We start from the raw sequence: 16,606 nt of genomic DNA on the forward strand, positions 1-16,606 counted from the left end.
TTAAATATATATATTATTCTAATAAATATTAAATTAATTTTTTTAAAAATCTTAATGTTTTAATATTAAAACTAAAAAAATACTTAAAAGTATTTTTAAATAAAAAATATTTAAAAAAACTCCTTGTACCATAAACACACTCATCATTACAAAACATGAGCTGATTTTTGGTTTGATTCAAGGTTTTTGGTGGGCAAGCAAGCTCTGGACTAGGGCTAGGGCTAAAAAAAAAACCGAAAAATTAATCAAAAAAACCGAATCGTGAAAAAAAACTGATTAAACCGAGTTGAATTTTTAAAAAATCAACCAGTTCGGTTCGGTTTCGATTTTATAAGTCTGAAACTGAAAAAACTGAACCGAACCCAAACCGAAAAAAAAATAAAAACATTCGAGCCAAACCGGGAAAAAACCAAGCCAAACCGGTTTGAACTGGTTTTTGTTCTAAAATAACTAAACCAGACCGAAATCAGTCAGTTTGAACCGGTTCCAATTCGGTTTTGTTTTTTTTTTAAACCAGTTTAATTACTTTTTTTTAATAAAATTCAAATCCAACTGAAAATAATCACGTTCTATCATCGAATATATGGGTCGATTTAAATTTTAATTTATTTTTAGAAAAAATCAAAATAAAATTGATAAAAAATAAAAATCAGAGGATGTGAAAGCCAACGAAACCAGATTCTGTGTCTGCGAATCATCAAGTTGATTTGTCACACCGCATTGACTGAGATTTATAAGGATGATTGAAAGGATCAATCATGGTCTAAATGTGCCTAAACTCGAAGACAATCACGTAATGATGATGATTTATTCCAAGCAATTACAGCTAAATATCATCTTAGATCGAAAGAGATTGGAAGGAATTAAACGGAGGTCGGCAGGGTCAGTACTGATTGACCTGGGCAAAATATCACCCATATGGTCACATGCGCACCCTTCAGTTCATGTAAGAGAAACAAAATTTACTCAAGCTCCTACCCCACCACCTGGTTTTCGTGATCGTTTTGACATTTTTGTTCTTGTCGTTAAAAAACCTGGCAAATAAATAAAAATGCGGCGCCCGACTTTCACCTTCTACTCCTGCCAAAACTCGGCACGGACCGACGTTATCGATTCTTTTTTATCTATTATTATTAATTATTATTGTTATTATTATTGTTGTTGTGGTTGTTGTGTGTGATGTTTTTAAAATATATTAAAATATGATTTTTTAGATTTTTTTATTTTTAATATAAATACATCAAAGTCATAAAAAAATACTAAAAAAAACATGAATTTAATATATTTTCAAACCAAAAATATTTATAAGAAACAATGAAAATTATAAGCAAAAACACTATCAAACACCTTTAAGTTTCTGAGATCACAGCAATTTCTCTTTTCTTTTACGTTTGAAAAATAATTTTTACTTACAAAACATAAAATTGATGTGCTGCCCACTATAATGCTATGATCAAGTTGTTTGTTTATGATCAAAAGAATAAGTAATTTCATAATTAAATTCTAAAAAACAACATCCACATCATTTAAATATATAGTAGTTAAAACTGAAGTGTTAGCAAAACTTAAATTTTAAAAAATAAAACATAACTAAGAAAGTTATTACACCATTAAATAGTTTTATTAACGGATTAATTCGTCGGTGTAAGGCACGCAGTTAAAACTGAACTGTTAGCAAAACTAAAATTTTAAAAAATAAAATATAATTAAAAAAATTAATATAAAAAAAAACTAACAGGGTAACTTTAAAGTCGAATTAAACTACCTAAATACCAGGTCTAGAGAATACATAATCTAATTCAATGTTCGCATAAAAAGTCCAATTTTTCCTGCACACAGTTACACCAACGTGAGTCCTCGTGATAGGTAATTTGTCACTTCACCAGCACAGTAATTAATTTAAACTGGAAAAGTTTTCTTCGTAAGGCAATTTTGAGTTCTCGAAATTACAAGTGCTTCAATGCAGACTCAATCATGGGCAGACGGGCAATTCAGACTTGAGAATAATCTTAATGTTTAGATATTTCTTCTGTGTGATGGCGAGATTCCAACCTCTAGCGTAGAGTGCCATGGTAGAGAAAACATGGCAAGAACATTCATGGCCCATCTGTGAAGTCTCTTGGAGATGGAGTGGCTAAGCTTAACCATTTATTAATAATGCAAAAACTATACATGGGGAATTGTGAAGATTGCAAGCAATGCCGACATGAAGTTGAAGAGAAACCAAGATTATTAATATAATAAACGGACCCTGTAAACAATGATTAAAAAATTCATCAATATTGAACTGCAATTCTAAGAGATTTCAACCCTCTCTTGCCATGATGTTTTAATAGATTAAACTGAATTAATTTTGTAAATTTAAAATAATATGATTTGAAGATTCAAAATATATATATAAAAAAACATTACAATATTGATCTAGTCCATTCTTATTTAATTTAAATTTTTTTATTATTATTAACATGGGTGTCCGGGTCAGTTTGCGTGCATTTTGACTAATCCCACAGCTCCTGAAGTTAACGACCATGTAAATCTTCAATGACCATCATATTAGCAACCACAGAACTCGAACCTGAGACCACAAAAAAAACAAACTCCTTGATCCCCAACTCTTACCACTGAACCACTAGATAATTAATTTAATTAAATTAAATTTTAATTGACCCATCAGGTCAGTAGTGTTTCATGAGAGTGATTTTAACCAATTAAAAAGACATCCCACTCGTTTACCAAGATAAAAGAAACAAAAAAGTCAAGAACAATTTAAAGATTAAATAAAATCAAGCTACACAAATTTAGAAAACCAAAAAGACGTAGCAAGTTTCTAGTTAGAAATACAAGATGTAGCAAGTTTCTAGTCAGAAATCCATCGGGTCGACCTCCACGATTCAGAAACATGTTGAAGACAGTTTTATTAAATAATTGTTTTCGATATTTATAAGTCAAATACATTAATTATCAGGTTTTGTAATATATAGATCTATGAACCGGCAATGAGACAGCTCTGAATTTTAATATTATTTGCCCTATAAAAAAATTCGTGGAGGGAATCTTTTTCATGTCGAGTGAGTGATGGTCAATGTATCATTTTACGAGGGAAAGTGGCCATTCTAGCTTTAAAAAATGCATTCCCGAAAATAATATTACCTTTGGTGGCAAAAGGAAAAATATAATGTGAAGCAAAATTGTCATTCTTTCAAAGATAGATGGGAAAAATATATAAGGTGCAAGAATGTATTTTGTTGTGTAGATAAAGATGAAGATACAAAATAAATTAATTTTTAAAGTATTTTTGAATGTATTTTTATTTTTTAAAATAAAAAATATATATTTTATATCTCAAATGTCTTATTTAAAGGGATGTCATACGTATATATATCTAGTATTGTGCTGCAAGTATTTTTTAAAACCGTAAAAATATATAAGGTGTATTCATGTATTTTGCTGTATAGATAAAGATAGAGATATAAAATAAATTTATTTTTAAAATATTCTTGAATGAATTTTTATTTTTTTAAAATAAAAAACATATATTTTATATCTCAACTATCCTATTTAAAGGGATGCCGTATGTATATCTAGTATTACTCTTTTTTTTGAAATATATTAAAAAAAACACATAAATTACCACACCCTAAGCACTAACAAGAAACAATTAAACAATTGGAGATCTTGGAACTAACCAAGTTGTGCTCTGATGCATACAAACACAAGAGTCCAAAGATTCAGGATTAAGAAAGTGGTTGAACAATGATTTTATCTCACTTGGGACCCTTCTTTATCAACTGAAATTATTGTTTATCCACCTCAAAAGTCCAGCCCTCGATCCTTGAAGAAAATGCTGTCCCTCCATGTTATATTCTTCCTTGCTTCCTCTGCCTGTAAAAGATGTACGAACGGTGACCAAAAGTGACCACCGGACACATCCCCAAAAATATCTAACCTCGCACGTATTTTCTGCTTTATAGGCTGTGATGGTGTTGGGTTACAAAATTGGCTTTTCCTGCCCAATCTTTTGACTGATCGAACTCTTTTCATCAAGTTTTTAATCATGGGTCCAATTACTCATGAAATCACTGTGTTTTAAGCTTATCTTCTTTATTTGTTTCCAAACCTTGGGCCTGGAGAGAGTCAATTGCTGGGGATACGATACTAGTACTTAAGTATCTATCATACTAGTACTTAAGTATCTATTACCTAGAAGAAACCACAGTAATCTCACCTTGTAGGGTTTTAAAACTAATAGGAGACAAAAAGTGGGTGTGTTCTATTAGTAATCACTCACTGGTCTATGGTAAATTTTAAGATGATGGAATTTAATTGATTAGATTTTAAATTTATTTTTTAAATATTATTAGTTTGAGTATTATAAATTTTAGGGTTACTGAAAACTTACCTGATTGTTAACTTTATAACCTCAAAAAACTAGTTAATATGCGCATAAACTAACCGGAACATCCACAATTACAAAAAAAATATATATATATATATATATATATATATATATATATATATATATATATATATATATATATATATATATATATATATTGTATTGTATTGTATTGGAGTGGTTTAAACCATGGTTATCAAATCTAATTCATAGATAAATCTCATCACTTGTTTATATAGAACCTAATTTAGTACATATTAAGTTTTCTTTGAAATTATTTGAAAGTTAATCTAAACGAACATAGATGATATGACAAGTCAATTCACACCGTGTTGATCTTGCCAAACCAAAATGAAACTAGATAAAAAGTGAGTGTTTACTATCAGTACAGGTGAGGAGATGAAGAAGAAGACCGGAAGTTCACAGGGAATCATAAATTCTAATTTTCTAGCACATTATGCAATAGATTATGCAGCTAGGCAGCCTGGACCTAACTCACACTTCATCATGTGCTTGCTTGTGCTCAGTATATGCAGTCAACCCAGCTGGTCATCATGTGACGAAAAGAATATTACAACTCTTAAATTCCTGATGACATTATTACTCATTCCTTCTTCCTAGCTTCCTCTTCTCATGTATATTAAAATTTGGATTCTTTTTGGTATATATTTTTGATAAAGACACGCTTATGGTTGTAATTTGATTAGTTGAGTTTCTATGGTTTGGTTCGTTGGCAGCAGAGGTCTACACAAGCAAAGCTAACCCAATCTTTTATTTTAAATAGAAGATGGAATTTTTTGTATTTTTTTATGAAATTTTAATTATTTTTTAAAATAATTTCTCCTTCATTGGCAGAAGCTCCTTATTATTTGTCTGTCAATTTTCTGACATTTAGATTAAAAGATAAGACATGCGAATTTCCAAATCTCTACTGTATTCAACCATGTTCCTGATGGGCTTGTTTTATCACTTACAGGGACAAGCACGAACAGCAATGAGAGACATTAAAGCCTTTGTTTAAGGTAAGGCCATAAATAATTGCATGAACTTACTGGTAAAATAAGCAAGAACACTTGTAGTAAAGTGGCAGCTCCATGATTTCAACACTTGTAGATATTGTAAATCTATCTAGAAAATATTATAAAATTGATGAAAGAGATGTTAACGTAGGTGCGAGGAGGATAGCGACATACGTGCACGTTTCAGTACAGTAGTGCTGCGAAGATTTGACGATCTTCAGTAGGGTCTTTGTCTTTTTCAGCAGATATAGAGGTACAGTACATCAGGCACGGACACTGTCTGGCTTTCCCTGTAGACTTGACATGCTCTGTTTTGGGTGCCAACTGCCATGCATGAAGATTTTCTTTCTTTCTTTCTCAAAATTCACCGCCATTATAAATATTTTAAAAAATTAGCTGGAAGTATTTTTTTTGTGTTATTATTGTCATTATAGCTCCCGCATGGCTTAATAACACTATTTATAACAAGGATACAAGAACTGTATAAAAAAAGGAAAAGTCCGATCTATCATCTAAGTAATGACTGCAGTCCGAGTCCCCCTCTTTTCAGATAATTGTTGAAATCTGAGAAAGATGTAACAAAAAAGAAAAGAAGAATATCGACATAGATTCTTCTGTTCAAGCACAGACAAAGATTGTTTTCCATCACTTTTTCCTTCATATGGTGGTGGTTTCAGAGGATTGCGCTGTGAAGCAATCATGCAACTGCGCCAGGGACCTGTTGCCTGTTGGTGAAGAAGGTACATCAGGCATCTATTTACTTGAGACCAGGGAGAGGAACAATACCTGTGCGATTCAAAACACTACAGCTGACATGAGATTTGCTGCCCAGGATAGATTCTAACTCTCTGGATAAAGTTTATCGCCATTGATTCTCCCTTGAACTTTATATAAAAAAAATATTAGATATATAAGTGGTAAAGAAGGCGTGAGCTTTTTGTAAGCTCTATTTTATTTAAATTTATTGTTTTAATAATATTAACAAAATATATCTATTCAAGTCAAGATCACAAGCAAAGTTTTAAGTTTTTATTTTTTTTTCTATCTTAAATCTATTTTATATCAATTTATATCCAATATAAAATAAATGAAAATACCCTTTATTTATTCCTTACCAAGCTTATTTTTTTGTACTTGTATCTTAAATTCCATTTTTCTTTTTCTTTTTATATTATCACATCTATTTGAAAATTACTATTCGTATATAAATTTTTAATTTGATCTTTTTATTCCAATCTTCAAATAATCATGGACATTAATTTTCTTTTTTAATGGTAGGGGTAAATTATATGATCAATCGATAATAAATCTCATCTCTAAGAGAAAAAGAGAGTACAGTAATTACCAGAAAAGAATTATCCTTTTCGTAAAAGTAAATATAATACAATCTTTATTATTATTATTATTATTATTATTTGTTTAGAATGAAATACAATACAAGCTCTATAAAAGAATAAGAAAAAAACACATCAAGATGATGCCCTTTTCTTTATTAGAAAATGCACCCAGTTTATACAGAAAAAATAAAAAATAAAAACTACCTCAACCTTTCATGTGTAAAGAAAATTGTCATCCCAAACCACAGGGAGACGCTAAAGCAGGACCTGAGCGCAGATCAGTGCTTCAAGTCATCATAAACTTTTCGGGCAACCCTCACCCGATGGTCTACTGGTTCTTTATTCAGGATGAGCTATAAGCAAACAGGAGAGAATGTAAGGCAAAAGGAAAATTGCTATTGAAGAAATAGCCTCTCAGGAAATCTTGCGTGAATTGAAAAGGGTTAAGAACTCGTACAATTATTAACCTTGATCTCCATAAGTTCCTGTATGGGTTGGCGACATATAGGACACCTATCCGATCGAGACCTCAACTCCTTTGCGCATCCGCTGCACAAGCACTGCCAGAGAAGATATTGGTTATTCATTTAATTCAGTAACAAATGCAAAAGGCGTGGAACATGGTAAACAGATGTGATTCTAAGTGCAGATGATTGTAGTTAAGACCATGTTTCGTAACAAAAAATTATCGTCATCGCCTGTTCTCAACCAGCACCGAGTTAAGGTTGATTCAGGGCCTAACTAACAAGATCCACTGAAAGAGCAGTAAGGATGTTATTGCAAAGAGATATCTTTCAAGCAAACTGTTGAATTGCTGGGATTATTTAATCTACCAAGCATGTTCCCCAAGAATTCACAAAATTCAATTTCATTATTCTAGCTGAAGAGCTTTAAGGCATAAACTAGTTTCTCAAGATTATGTTTTGCAATAGTTGCCTGCACCCAGACCATTAGAATGGTCTAACAATCTAAACCTGCTTTAGTTGCGTGTACCGACGCCATTAGAATGGTCAAAAAATCTAAACCTCTTAATTGCTTCAACCCTTGAGCCAATTTATTTGAACTCGCCAATGGAATGAGGACATCTTGATGAATCCGAAAGTTTGCACATCAAGAAGGCAGACTAGCGATGTTTTCATGTCAGAATTGATGCAACCACAAACCCTATGATACCAGATGGAACATGACTCAATGCAAGACCGGTTGTTAATAATAAAAGTCCATGATTAGCTAATATAAAGAATAATCAAGATAAAATATATATAGATAAAGGCCAGCATTCTCACCATATGTCGACAAGGTAAAACGGCAGTATCCTTTGGCTCAGTCATGCAAATAATGCATTCTTTTCCGGAATCAGTCTCCCCATCAACACCAGCACCATCAGAATTGGCAATGCCAAAGATCTCTCGCAACTCATAACGAATCCCATTAATCCATAAGATTTGTTTGGCTACTTTTACTTGAAAATGGCCTTCGTTATTTTTCACCAAGACAGCTTCAGTTATTTGTGCATGAGTAGACATGGTTGGCAAAGGCTTGTCAGGCTCTTGACTCGTAGATGTAGAGAGAGAAGGTGAGGATGCTTCAGCAAAGATAACAAGCGGAAATATATCTTCCTCGGGCGAGGGCTTTGATAGCTGATCCAATTCAAAAAAGCCTAGGTCAATGCCGGTTCCTGATGGCTGTGAGAATATTTGGCCCACTCCTTTCTCAAAGGGGATTTTCCTTGGCGTATAGATTTCAGGGTAAACTGGTACAAATGTACAATTGTCTCCTTCCTTTGCAAAATAAAATATGGTGATGCTGTCATTGAAAAGAAAAGAAAAATTGTCACATGTATGAAGGAATAATTGGTCCTACGCTGGATTCATATAATTTAGAAAAAACAAGATACACAACATATCTGCAAATCCAAGCCAGTAAAGAACATCTTAATCACCAAAGCACCTCGCAAAAGGCCCACATGGCAACTCTTTGAAGCTCCAATATTTTTCAAACAATTACCATAACCATTCAAAACAAGTTTACTCTCGAACTCTACAAGACAGCCAAAAATGAATGCACATTCCAAAGGTTGCAGCATATTGTATAACCAAAAATCAGATCAACATTGCTAATGGCCCTAAACCAAAAATTTCAAATGGAACTTTATCTCGTAGTCACTTATATTTGGTCAAATAGCAGCCTACACAAATAGAACTTGGATGAAGATTTTAGGGCTTTAGATCAAACAAAGCAACTAAAGAGCAAAAAAGCTAAACATCAATTAATAGCAAGTTACATTATCTGAAATTTGAAAGTTACGAAGATCTTAATAAGCAAACTCCATGATTTACTCAAAATCTTAAAAAAGATATTAACTAGCTCAATATGAAAATTTTCAAAGGAGAAAACCACAAGTCTCATCCACACCATCAAGAAAACTGCTGCTCCTACTTCAACTCCTCCAATCCCCTGCTAGAATTGTATCTTACAGGGGTGCAAAACTGTATTCAACCACCCTCAAAGTTCAGATCTATTTTTGGAAACCAGATTGTTGCTTCAAGATGGATCCTACAAAAAACCTAAACATTAAATGGTGAAATACCCAAACACTTAATCGTACTTGGACCAGGGGAACTTCTCTTACTTTCAAGTCCTTCAAATCCCCAACTAGGGTTGACTAGTACTTGAAGACACAGATCTGTATTTGAGCTCTCTCAGAATGGTGATCCACCTTTTGCAAATTAAAGATGTTGCTTCAATTTGGATTCCATGAAAAACTTAACATCAGGCATCACTTAAACTAATCCTAAATGGAAACAAAATATTTACTGAAAGTTATTTCATCAACCACATTGTTACAGACGCTATTCCAGCCAACACCATCCATAATAGTAATCTCAATACAATTTCAACCCCATTCACAGTATAGCTTGCAGGCTCACAGGCTCTATCACTACTAACAAGAATTGTCGCCAAATAGCCTCTACACCAACCACAGCCGATTAAATCAATGAGAAAGAAAGAACTGCCATCAGCAATAATTAAAATCAAACTAGATTCTATCCATAAATCTAAAACCAAAATCCAAATAATTACGCAACTACATATGGCAGAAAATAATCAGCATTAATATAAGTAGCTTCAAAACCAAATAATTACTTTTCCATGTGCTAATTAACTTACTAGTTAATGAAATCAGTTGATGCTATCCCAAGATATTTAAGGATTAATAAACTTGGCAGTGAAACTAAAAGTCTCATGTAAAATTGTCCTTGAGCATGACCTTTTGCTTTCCATAGCAGTCAGAAGATGAAGAAAACGACATGCTATCTAATGGGCAATGGAATTGCCCATGTGCAATCTTATATGACAATTGGCATTGCATTGATATTGTTTGCTCATTAAAAATGAGATGGATGATGGATCACTCTGGTGCTAGATAACCGGTGGTCCCTAGCACACATATCAAATTCCAACCGCTGATCCTATCAGAAGCCATCTCAGCCAATCCAAAATCTGAAACCTTAGTCATTGTCCAAAATCTGAAACCTTAGTCATTGTTTAGGAACCTGTTTCAAACCATATAATGACTTTGACATACTTACAAACTTTCTTTTCTTTCCCTTTAACAATAAACCCCTCGGGTTATTCCATGTGGATCTCTTCGTCAAGGTCACCATTTAGGAAAGTCGTTTTTATGTCCATTTGATGTATTTTTAACTTGTCAATAACTGCAATGACTGTTAATGCATGTATGGAAATTATTCTTAACACACAAGTATGTATCAGAATAATCCACAACTTCTTGCTATTTAAAACCTTTGACAACAAGTCTAGTTTTGTCTTAGTGATGCAGGAAGAAAAAGACAAGATAGCCAACACAGTTAAAGGCTGGTTGTCTTGTTTGAATATCCAAATAAGTACAAACTCTTCATAAAATTATCAAAATATTCAAGTTTTTTTTCTTTTATAGTAGTAACAACCCTTTAAATACAAGTAAAACCCTAAGTATCAATTTGCGTAACCAATATATAATCTCTATAGAAGCTTTTTTTAAACTCGTATCATGCACGTAATCAAAAAGATCATCATAGTTTAAACCTATGAATTCTTTTTTTGAAGTAACTACAACGGTGCGATCTTTACATTCAGTTTCTAGTTTTTCATGGTTGTTGTTACTCCTGTCACAGTTCTCCTCGTCAACCTCATCATCACAACAAGCATCATAGATTGGTGAAGAATCCTAATCCACACTTATCTCATCATGGAGTGGTAAAGAACTCCAATCCATAACTTCTTTCGTCTCAATAAATAGTGCTTGGTGCTCTTCAACTCTCTTCCTCCATTGAAGTGGAGCGTTTTTTCCTCTTTTAATCCATATCACACCATATGATTCCCGGCTCTAGCATGATGGCTCTAGCATGATGAAAAGAGTCTTGATTCTTATGACTACCTTTTAGTATGTCTAAGGGGTTGTGGCCACCTTCCAAAGGCTCATTTATGGCTTCCACTCTAATTTCAAGCATGGTTAATACCTCTTGCTTGGGTTGGTTTAGCATCCTTCACAACTCCAACATCTCTTGGTTTTGATTGAACCTAGGAACTCTTGATTGCTTGGCTGCCATCACCAAAAATAGGATCGATTTTGATCTGATACCAACTCATGTAGGAAGAAAAAGATAAAAGATAGCTAACATAACCAAAGGCTGGTTGTCTGGGCTGAAAAGCCAGAAAAAGAGAACAAATTCTTTATAAAATTATCAAAATTTCGAAGTAGTTTTTTTTATATATATATATACACATATATATAATAACAGCAGCTTTAAATACTAACAAAACTATAAGTAAAATAAATCATTGCCCTTAAAAATAACTAAATCTTAGCCACCCAAACTGCCATCATAAATATTACATAAATAAACTATTAAGAGAAAAACCCTCCCTAATATGAAAGCTACTGCAGTTCTAACCACTTCGTCAATTTGTCAATGGTTCCATTAGCTTTCATATTCCTCTTGAAACTTTATGAGTCATGAGAACTCTCCTGATGTATATAATATTTCAAACATCTTGCTCAAGAGATGTTAACTTAGATAAAATATGTTACTCTTACCATTATCATGATCCTCTATTCTTTTCAAATTATGTAAACCTTTTCAATTGCAAACCCCCACCGAAATTGAATCACTGATCTTCCCAAAGCAGGTTTTATACACTAAGGCACTTACAGAATTGTTTCAATTCAATTTACCACAAAATTCACATTTATAATTCAGGAAAGTAGAATTTCCAAACGTCCCTACACCAAACCACAAAAATTCTTAATCTTTCCAGTACCAATTCCTTCCAACCTACCAAAACTTTCTCCTATCAATCATAAATAACTCAAATTCACACTAACAATCACAAACAACAAAACCCCATTAACAAATTCCACATTAAAAACAAGACTTTAATCCCGATCAGATACTAAAATCACAAAACAAACACTAGCATCATTACAAAAGTAAAAAAGAAAGATTATCTGAATAGTACCTGCCATCAACAACAGCATCAAAAGTGAAGGAAACCAAGTGAGAATCCAAATTATTCTCATCAGCAACAACTTTAATACTAGACTTATTCACATTCACAAAATTCTTGACTGTCTTCGCTGGATTATGCTCCACATAACGCGGCGGCTGCACCAGTCCCGAATTATGATGTCTCACCTGTGTTGATGGTTGCAGTGGTGGTCCCATGAAACCAGCTTGATGATAATGATATGACCCCCATCCATTGTTATTGAAAGGAGGAGGAGGAGGAGGAGGGTGATGGTAACTATAAGAACCGTAAGCAGAACTTGTGGGAATCATAGGAGTACTGTATGGTGCATTCGCTGCAAAATAATAACTTTGTGGCTGTTGTAGAGGTGGTGTCGGTGGACGTGGAGGTGGAGGTGGCGGTAACGGTGATGATGATGGTGGTGGTATAGTACTTGTTAAGGAATTATTACTACAAGGTATTGAACTGTTTTGTGGGTAGAGGTTATTTGTATTGTTGGTGTCGGAGAAAGAGGGAGGTTGGTGAATTGGGGTGGTGGCGGTGGTGGAGGAGGAGGAAGGTAGAGAAGGGTGTTGTGGGTTTTGACGATGGTGGAGGTGGTTGTTTTGGCGGTGGTTTCTTCTGTGTCTGCTGGAAGCGGAACCCATCTTCGAACTGGTAGAACTTGTTTTGTTCAAAGTTGTTTAAGGAGACATTTGCTTTGGTTTTGGTGTTCTTTTCCCAGGCATATATGCCGAAACTAGATGGGACCACAATATTATATTTTTTGTTTCTGGAAGAAAAATAAATAATAATAATAATAATAACAATAATATATTCTATGTTTGAGTTTCCAATTCAAAAATATTTTAAAAAAATACAAAAATAAAACAAAAGCTCTTTCAAACATTCTCACGAATTATTGGGATAATCCAAGTTGATAAAAATAAAATAAAAATAACTTTAAAAAAGATTAATAGATTCAACCGAGTAGGTGGATTAACCCGAATTTTTAACTAAATTAATAAAGTTTTTTTTTAATTTTTTTTAATCATAACTAGTTTAATTCAAGATTCACAAATATAAATAATAAATCAATGTTGGTTTACGTAATCAATTGGATTAGCATTATTTTCTTTGATTTGACTCGGATAAGGGGAGAGAGGAAATCTTGGTTGATTTTGACGGGAATAGGTTAGTGGAGGGAAGATTCTACTATAGCGGTACCCCCAACCAATTAAATATTTACTCATAAATTTTATTATATATATATATTTTTTTGGGATGTTGGTGCTCTCATTCCATGATTTTTTATTTTCACTCTACTTTTATTATAAATTACATTGATAGAATACATTCTTCCTTGTTTTTTTAATAAAATTTTAGAGTTTTTTTTTTACATAATAAAATGGTATTGAAAGTTGTTTTTTAATTATTAAAATCAAATTTTATTTGAAAGAAAAAAATAAAAATTAGAGTTATTAAAATTCTAAATAAATATTTTATTATTGGATAATATTTTATTAATACCATCATTTGTAAAAGAAAGAAAAAGACTTATATTTAGGGGTATTTTGATCTATCTAGATAATTAAAATAGATCATAGAGTAGGAATAACAAATTAGGGTAATTATATAATAAAAGATTGCAACTAGGGTTTTTGTCTCTTTTGCTTTATATCCACATTTCCCAACCTATAGATGGAATCTCCCTACCCTACCACTGAAGATTGATGATTTCAGCATCTTCTTTTTTGATTTGTTAGATAAACTATCATCAGCCAGCCCCTTTAGTTTATGCCATCATTCTGCTTTTGGTAATTAGTCTTCTACTTTTGGTAATTAGTCTTCTACTAGCTGGTTCGTGGGTGTTAGGTGTTAGGTGCTGGATCGGATAACTTTTAAAAAATTATACAAAAACAAATATTATGGTATTGCTGATATTTTTTTATTTTAGTAAAAAAAATTAAACCACGTGAAGGCTAACACGATCTGAGTTGGTATGTCAAACTCATGATCTGAATCATGAGATTGAGATAATCTCATAGAAAATAAACAAAAAGAAACTTGAATCAACTTTGGTTAACATGTCAAATTTACGATCAGGATCATAAGACTGTGATAACTCCATAAAAAAATTAAAACAAATTATAAAGTCCAATTTTAAATAAATTCATTATTGAAAGTTGAAAGTTAAAAAAATTCAATCTAAAAACAGGACGCAATAAAACGACCTAATCTATTTGGGTTAACCTGTAAAACACGTGACTTGAATCATAAGACTGAGATAACTTCATAGAAAGTAAATCAAAATAAACAATGAAACATGATTCATAATTAAATTTATGTTGAAGGATGAAATTGAAAAAAAATATCAATTAAAAAAACTCAAGTCAACTGGGTTAACCTGCTAAATTTGTGGTTCGAGTCATGAGATTGAAATAACTTTATAAAAAGCAAATGAAAATAAATCATGAAACCTAATTTTCAATCAATTTAATACTGAATGATGAAATTAAAAACAAAATGTCAATTAAAAAATACAAAAAAAACTCAAGTCTACCGAGTTAACCCGTCAAACTCGTGATATTAGTTATGAGACCAAGCTAACCATATAAAGGCAAACCATAATAAATTATAAAGTCCAATCTCCAATAAATTAAATGTTAAAGTATGAATTTAGGGAAAGAAATATAAATTTAGAAAAAAAACCATAGGAAAACAAGACATTATTGAAATAGTGGTTTGTGAGGTGTTGCACAGTAAAAGCACCACCTCTTTTAGTTTATACAATCTCATTGTCTTGTGCTACACTGTGAGTCGTAAAATTTTGTTTGAGCAAAAAAAAATATCTAGGTATTGGTAACATGTCTTCTAAAAGAAGAAATTGATTTTAACCATGAATTGAATGATATTTCGATCTAATATTGAGATAGAAAAACATTTCATCAACCTTTGTTAACCTGGGCTGAATTGCGAAACTCACGGAGATTATTTTGAAAAAAATATTGAAAAGCTCAATCTCAAATTAACTCAATGTTGAAGGATAAAATCGATAAAAAACAACGTCTTATTAAAAAAATAGAGTGAACGCACATTATCGGATTCAATAAATTTTTATCCTATAAATTATTTTTTATTTAATTATATGACAATAAAACGCATGATAAAAAAAATAAAGGATAGAAAAAAACATCAAACAAAAAAAAAAAAAAACAAATAATACCCTTGATGTCGTGAATCAACCCGTCAAACTGTTACCTGGATAATGGACTCAATCGAGTTCAATAATTTTTTTTATCAATTTTTTAAAACCAAATATAAAATAGAAAAAAATACCTAGCCACGTGGTCCTGAATATTAAAAAAAAAACAGCCCAACCAGCGCACCTAAATCTATCTTAATTTTTTTCTAATTTCTTAAATGGGTGGGCCATTTTTTTCCTTAAAAAAAAATAACATGCAATACGTCGCTTGCTTTCTGTAATTTGTTGGAAAATCAGGGATTGGTTTTTTTCAATTTAAAACTTATCTTGACCCAAAACACTTAGAAAATACCATGAACACTTTGATAAACCTATCTATGACCTCCAAAAACCCAAAAAACATCTCTAAAAACAAGATCAATTTGAAGCCAAAATAACTCCTGCGGTTAGATCTATTTTCCCGGGTAAGAAGAAGAAGAAAAACACCTAGGTCAAACTACCTTTATGAAATATAACCCATTAACACCAAAATAACACCTAGGCTAGCCTATTGGCCCACATTACGCAAAAAAAAGAAGACCAAATGATAAAAAAAAACCTAGGTGTTATTAACGTGTCTATTAAAGAAATGAAAATATTTTATCAATGAATTTAAAATCAGTTACATATTAGATGATATTTTTATCTACTATTGAAAAAAAAACATATTGAATCAATTCAGGTCATTCTGAATTAAACATGCAAAAATTACGGGTATAATCTTGAAAAAATAAACCGAGAACCTAAATTTCGAATTAATTTAATGTTAAAGGATGAAATTAGAAAAAACAATCCAATTTCTTTTTATTTTTTAAAAAAACTCTAGTGAACTTGAGTCAACCAATCAAACTCTCGATGCAAGTTATGCACGCCATCGTATTCAATGAAATTTTTATTCCATGGATTATTTTTCATTTTAATAGATTTACATGACAATAACACAAATGTGATATTTTCTAATGAACTATTTTAATAAATATTTTTTTCTTTATAACGAAGATATACATAATCTAGACACCAAGAAAAAAAAAATCACCCGTAACATTAGAAATACAATAAATTTGTAAGAATTTTTAGATTAGTTAGCATACCGGAAATA

The 16,606-nt window shown here is 31.9% G+C and overlaps 1 protein-coding gene across 2 annotated transcripts; it reads right to left on the reverse strand.

Moving 5' to 3' along the window:
- Nucleotides 1-6,776: 6,776 nt before the first annotated feature.
- Nucleotides 6,777-12,998, reverse strand: LOC18098808 (probable E3 ubiquitin-protein ligase LUL4). 2 transcript variants are annotated; one of them, XM_024600365.2, is made up of 4 exons: nucleotides 12,276-12,998; nucleotides 8,039-8,558; nucleotides 7,220-7,312; nucleotides 6,777-7,105 (listed from the first exon to the last, which is right to left on the reverse strand). In XM_024600365.2, the coding sequence occupies exons 1-4, from the start codon at nucleotides 12,929-12,931 to the stop codon at nucleotides 7,031-7,033; spliced, it is 1,344 nt and encodes a 447-aa protein (XP_024456133.2). In that variant the 5' UTR covers nucleotides 12,932-12,998; the 3' UTR covers nucleotides 6,777-7,030. The 2 variants fall into 2 exon arrangements, with proteins under 2 accessions (XP_024456133.2, XP_006382621.2); XM_006382559.3 differs by having other exon boundaries at nucleotides 7,210-7,312.
- Between the last annotated feature and the right edge of the window lie 3,608 nt (nucleotides 12,999-16,606).

This window comes from Populus trichocarpa, chromosome 5 (assembly GCF_000002775.5).
Source record: "Populus trichocarpa isolate Nisqually-1 chromosome 5, P.trichocarpa_v4.1, whole genome shotgun sequence".
NCBI lineage: Eukaryota > Viridiplantae > Streptophyta > Magnoliopsida > Malpighiales > Salicaceae > Populus > Populus trichocarpa.

Excerpts from the sequence above, each read along its gene's own strand:
- LOC18098808 (XM_024600365.2), bottom strand. The coding sequence starts at position 12,931 with ATGGGTTCCGCTTCCAGCAGACACAGAAGAAACCACCGCCAAAACAAC. Across the intron at positions 7,313-8,038 it reads TTTTACCTTGTCGACATATG|TGCTTGTGCAGCGGATGCGC; the intron begins GTGAGAATGCTG and ends CTTCTCTGGCAG. Across the intron at positions 7,106-7,219 it reads AGGAACTTATGGAGATCAAG|CTCATCCTGAATAAAGAACC; the intron begins GTTAATAATTGT and ends GTTTGCTTATAG.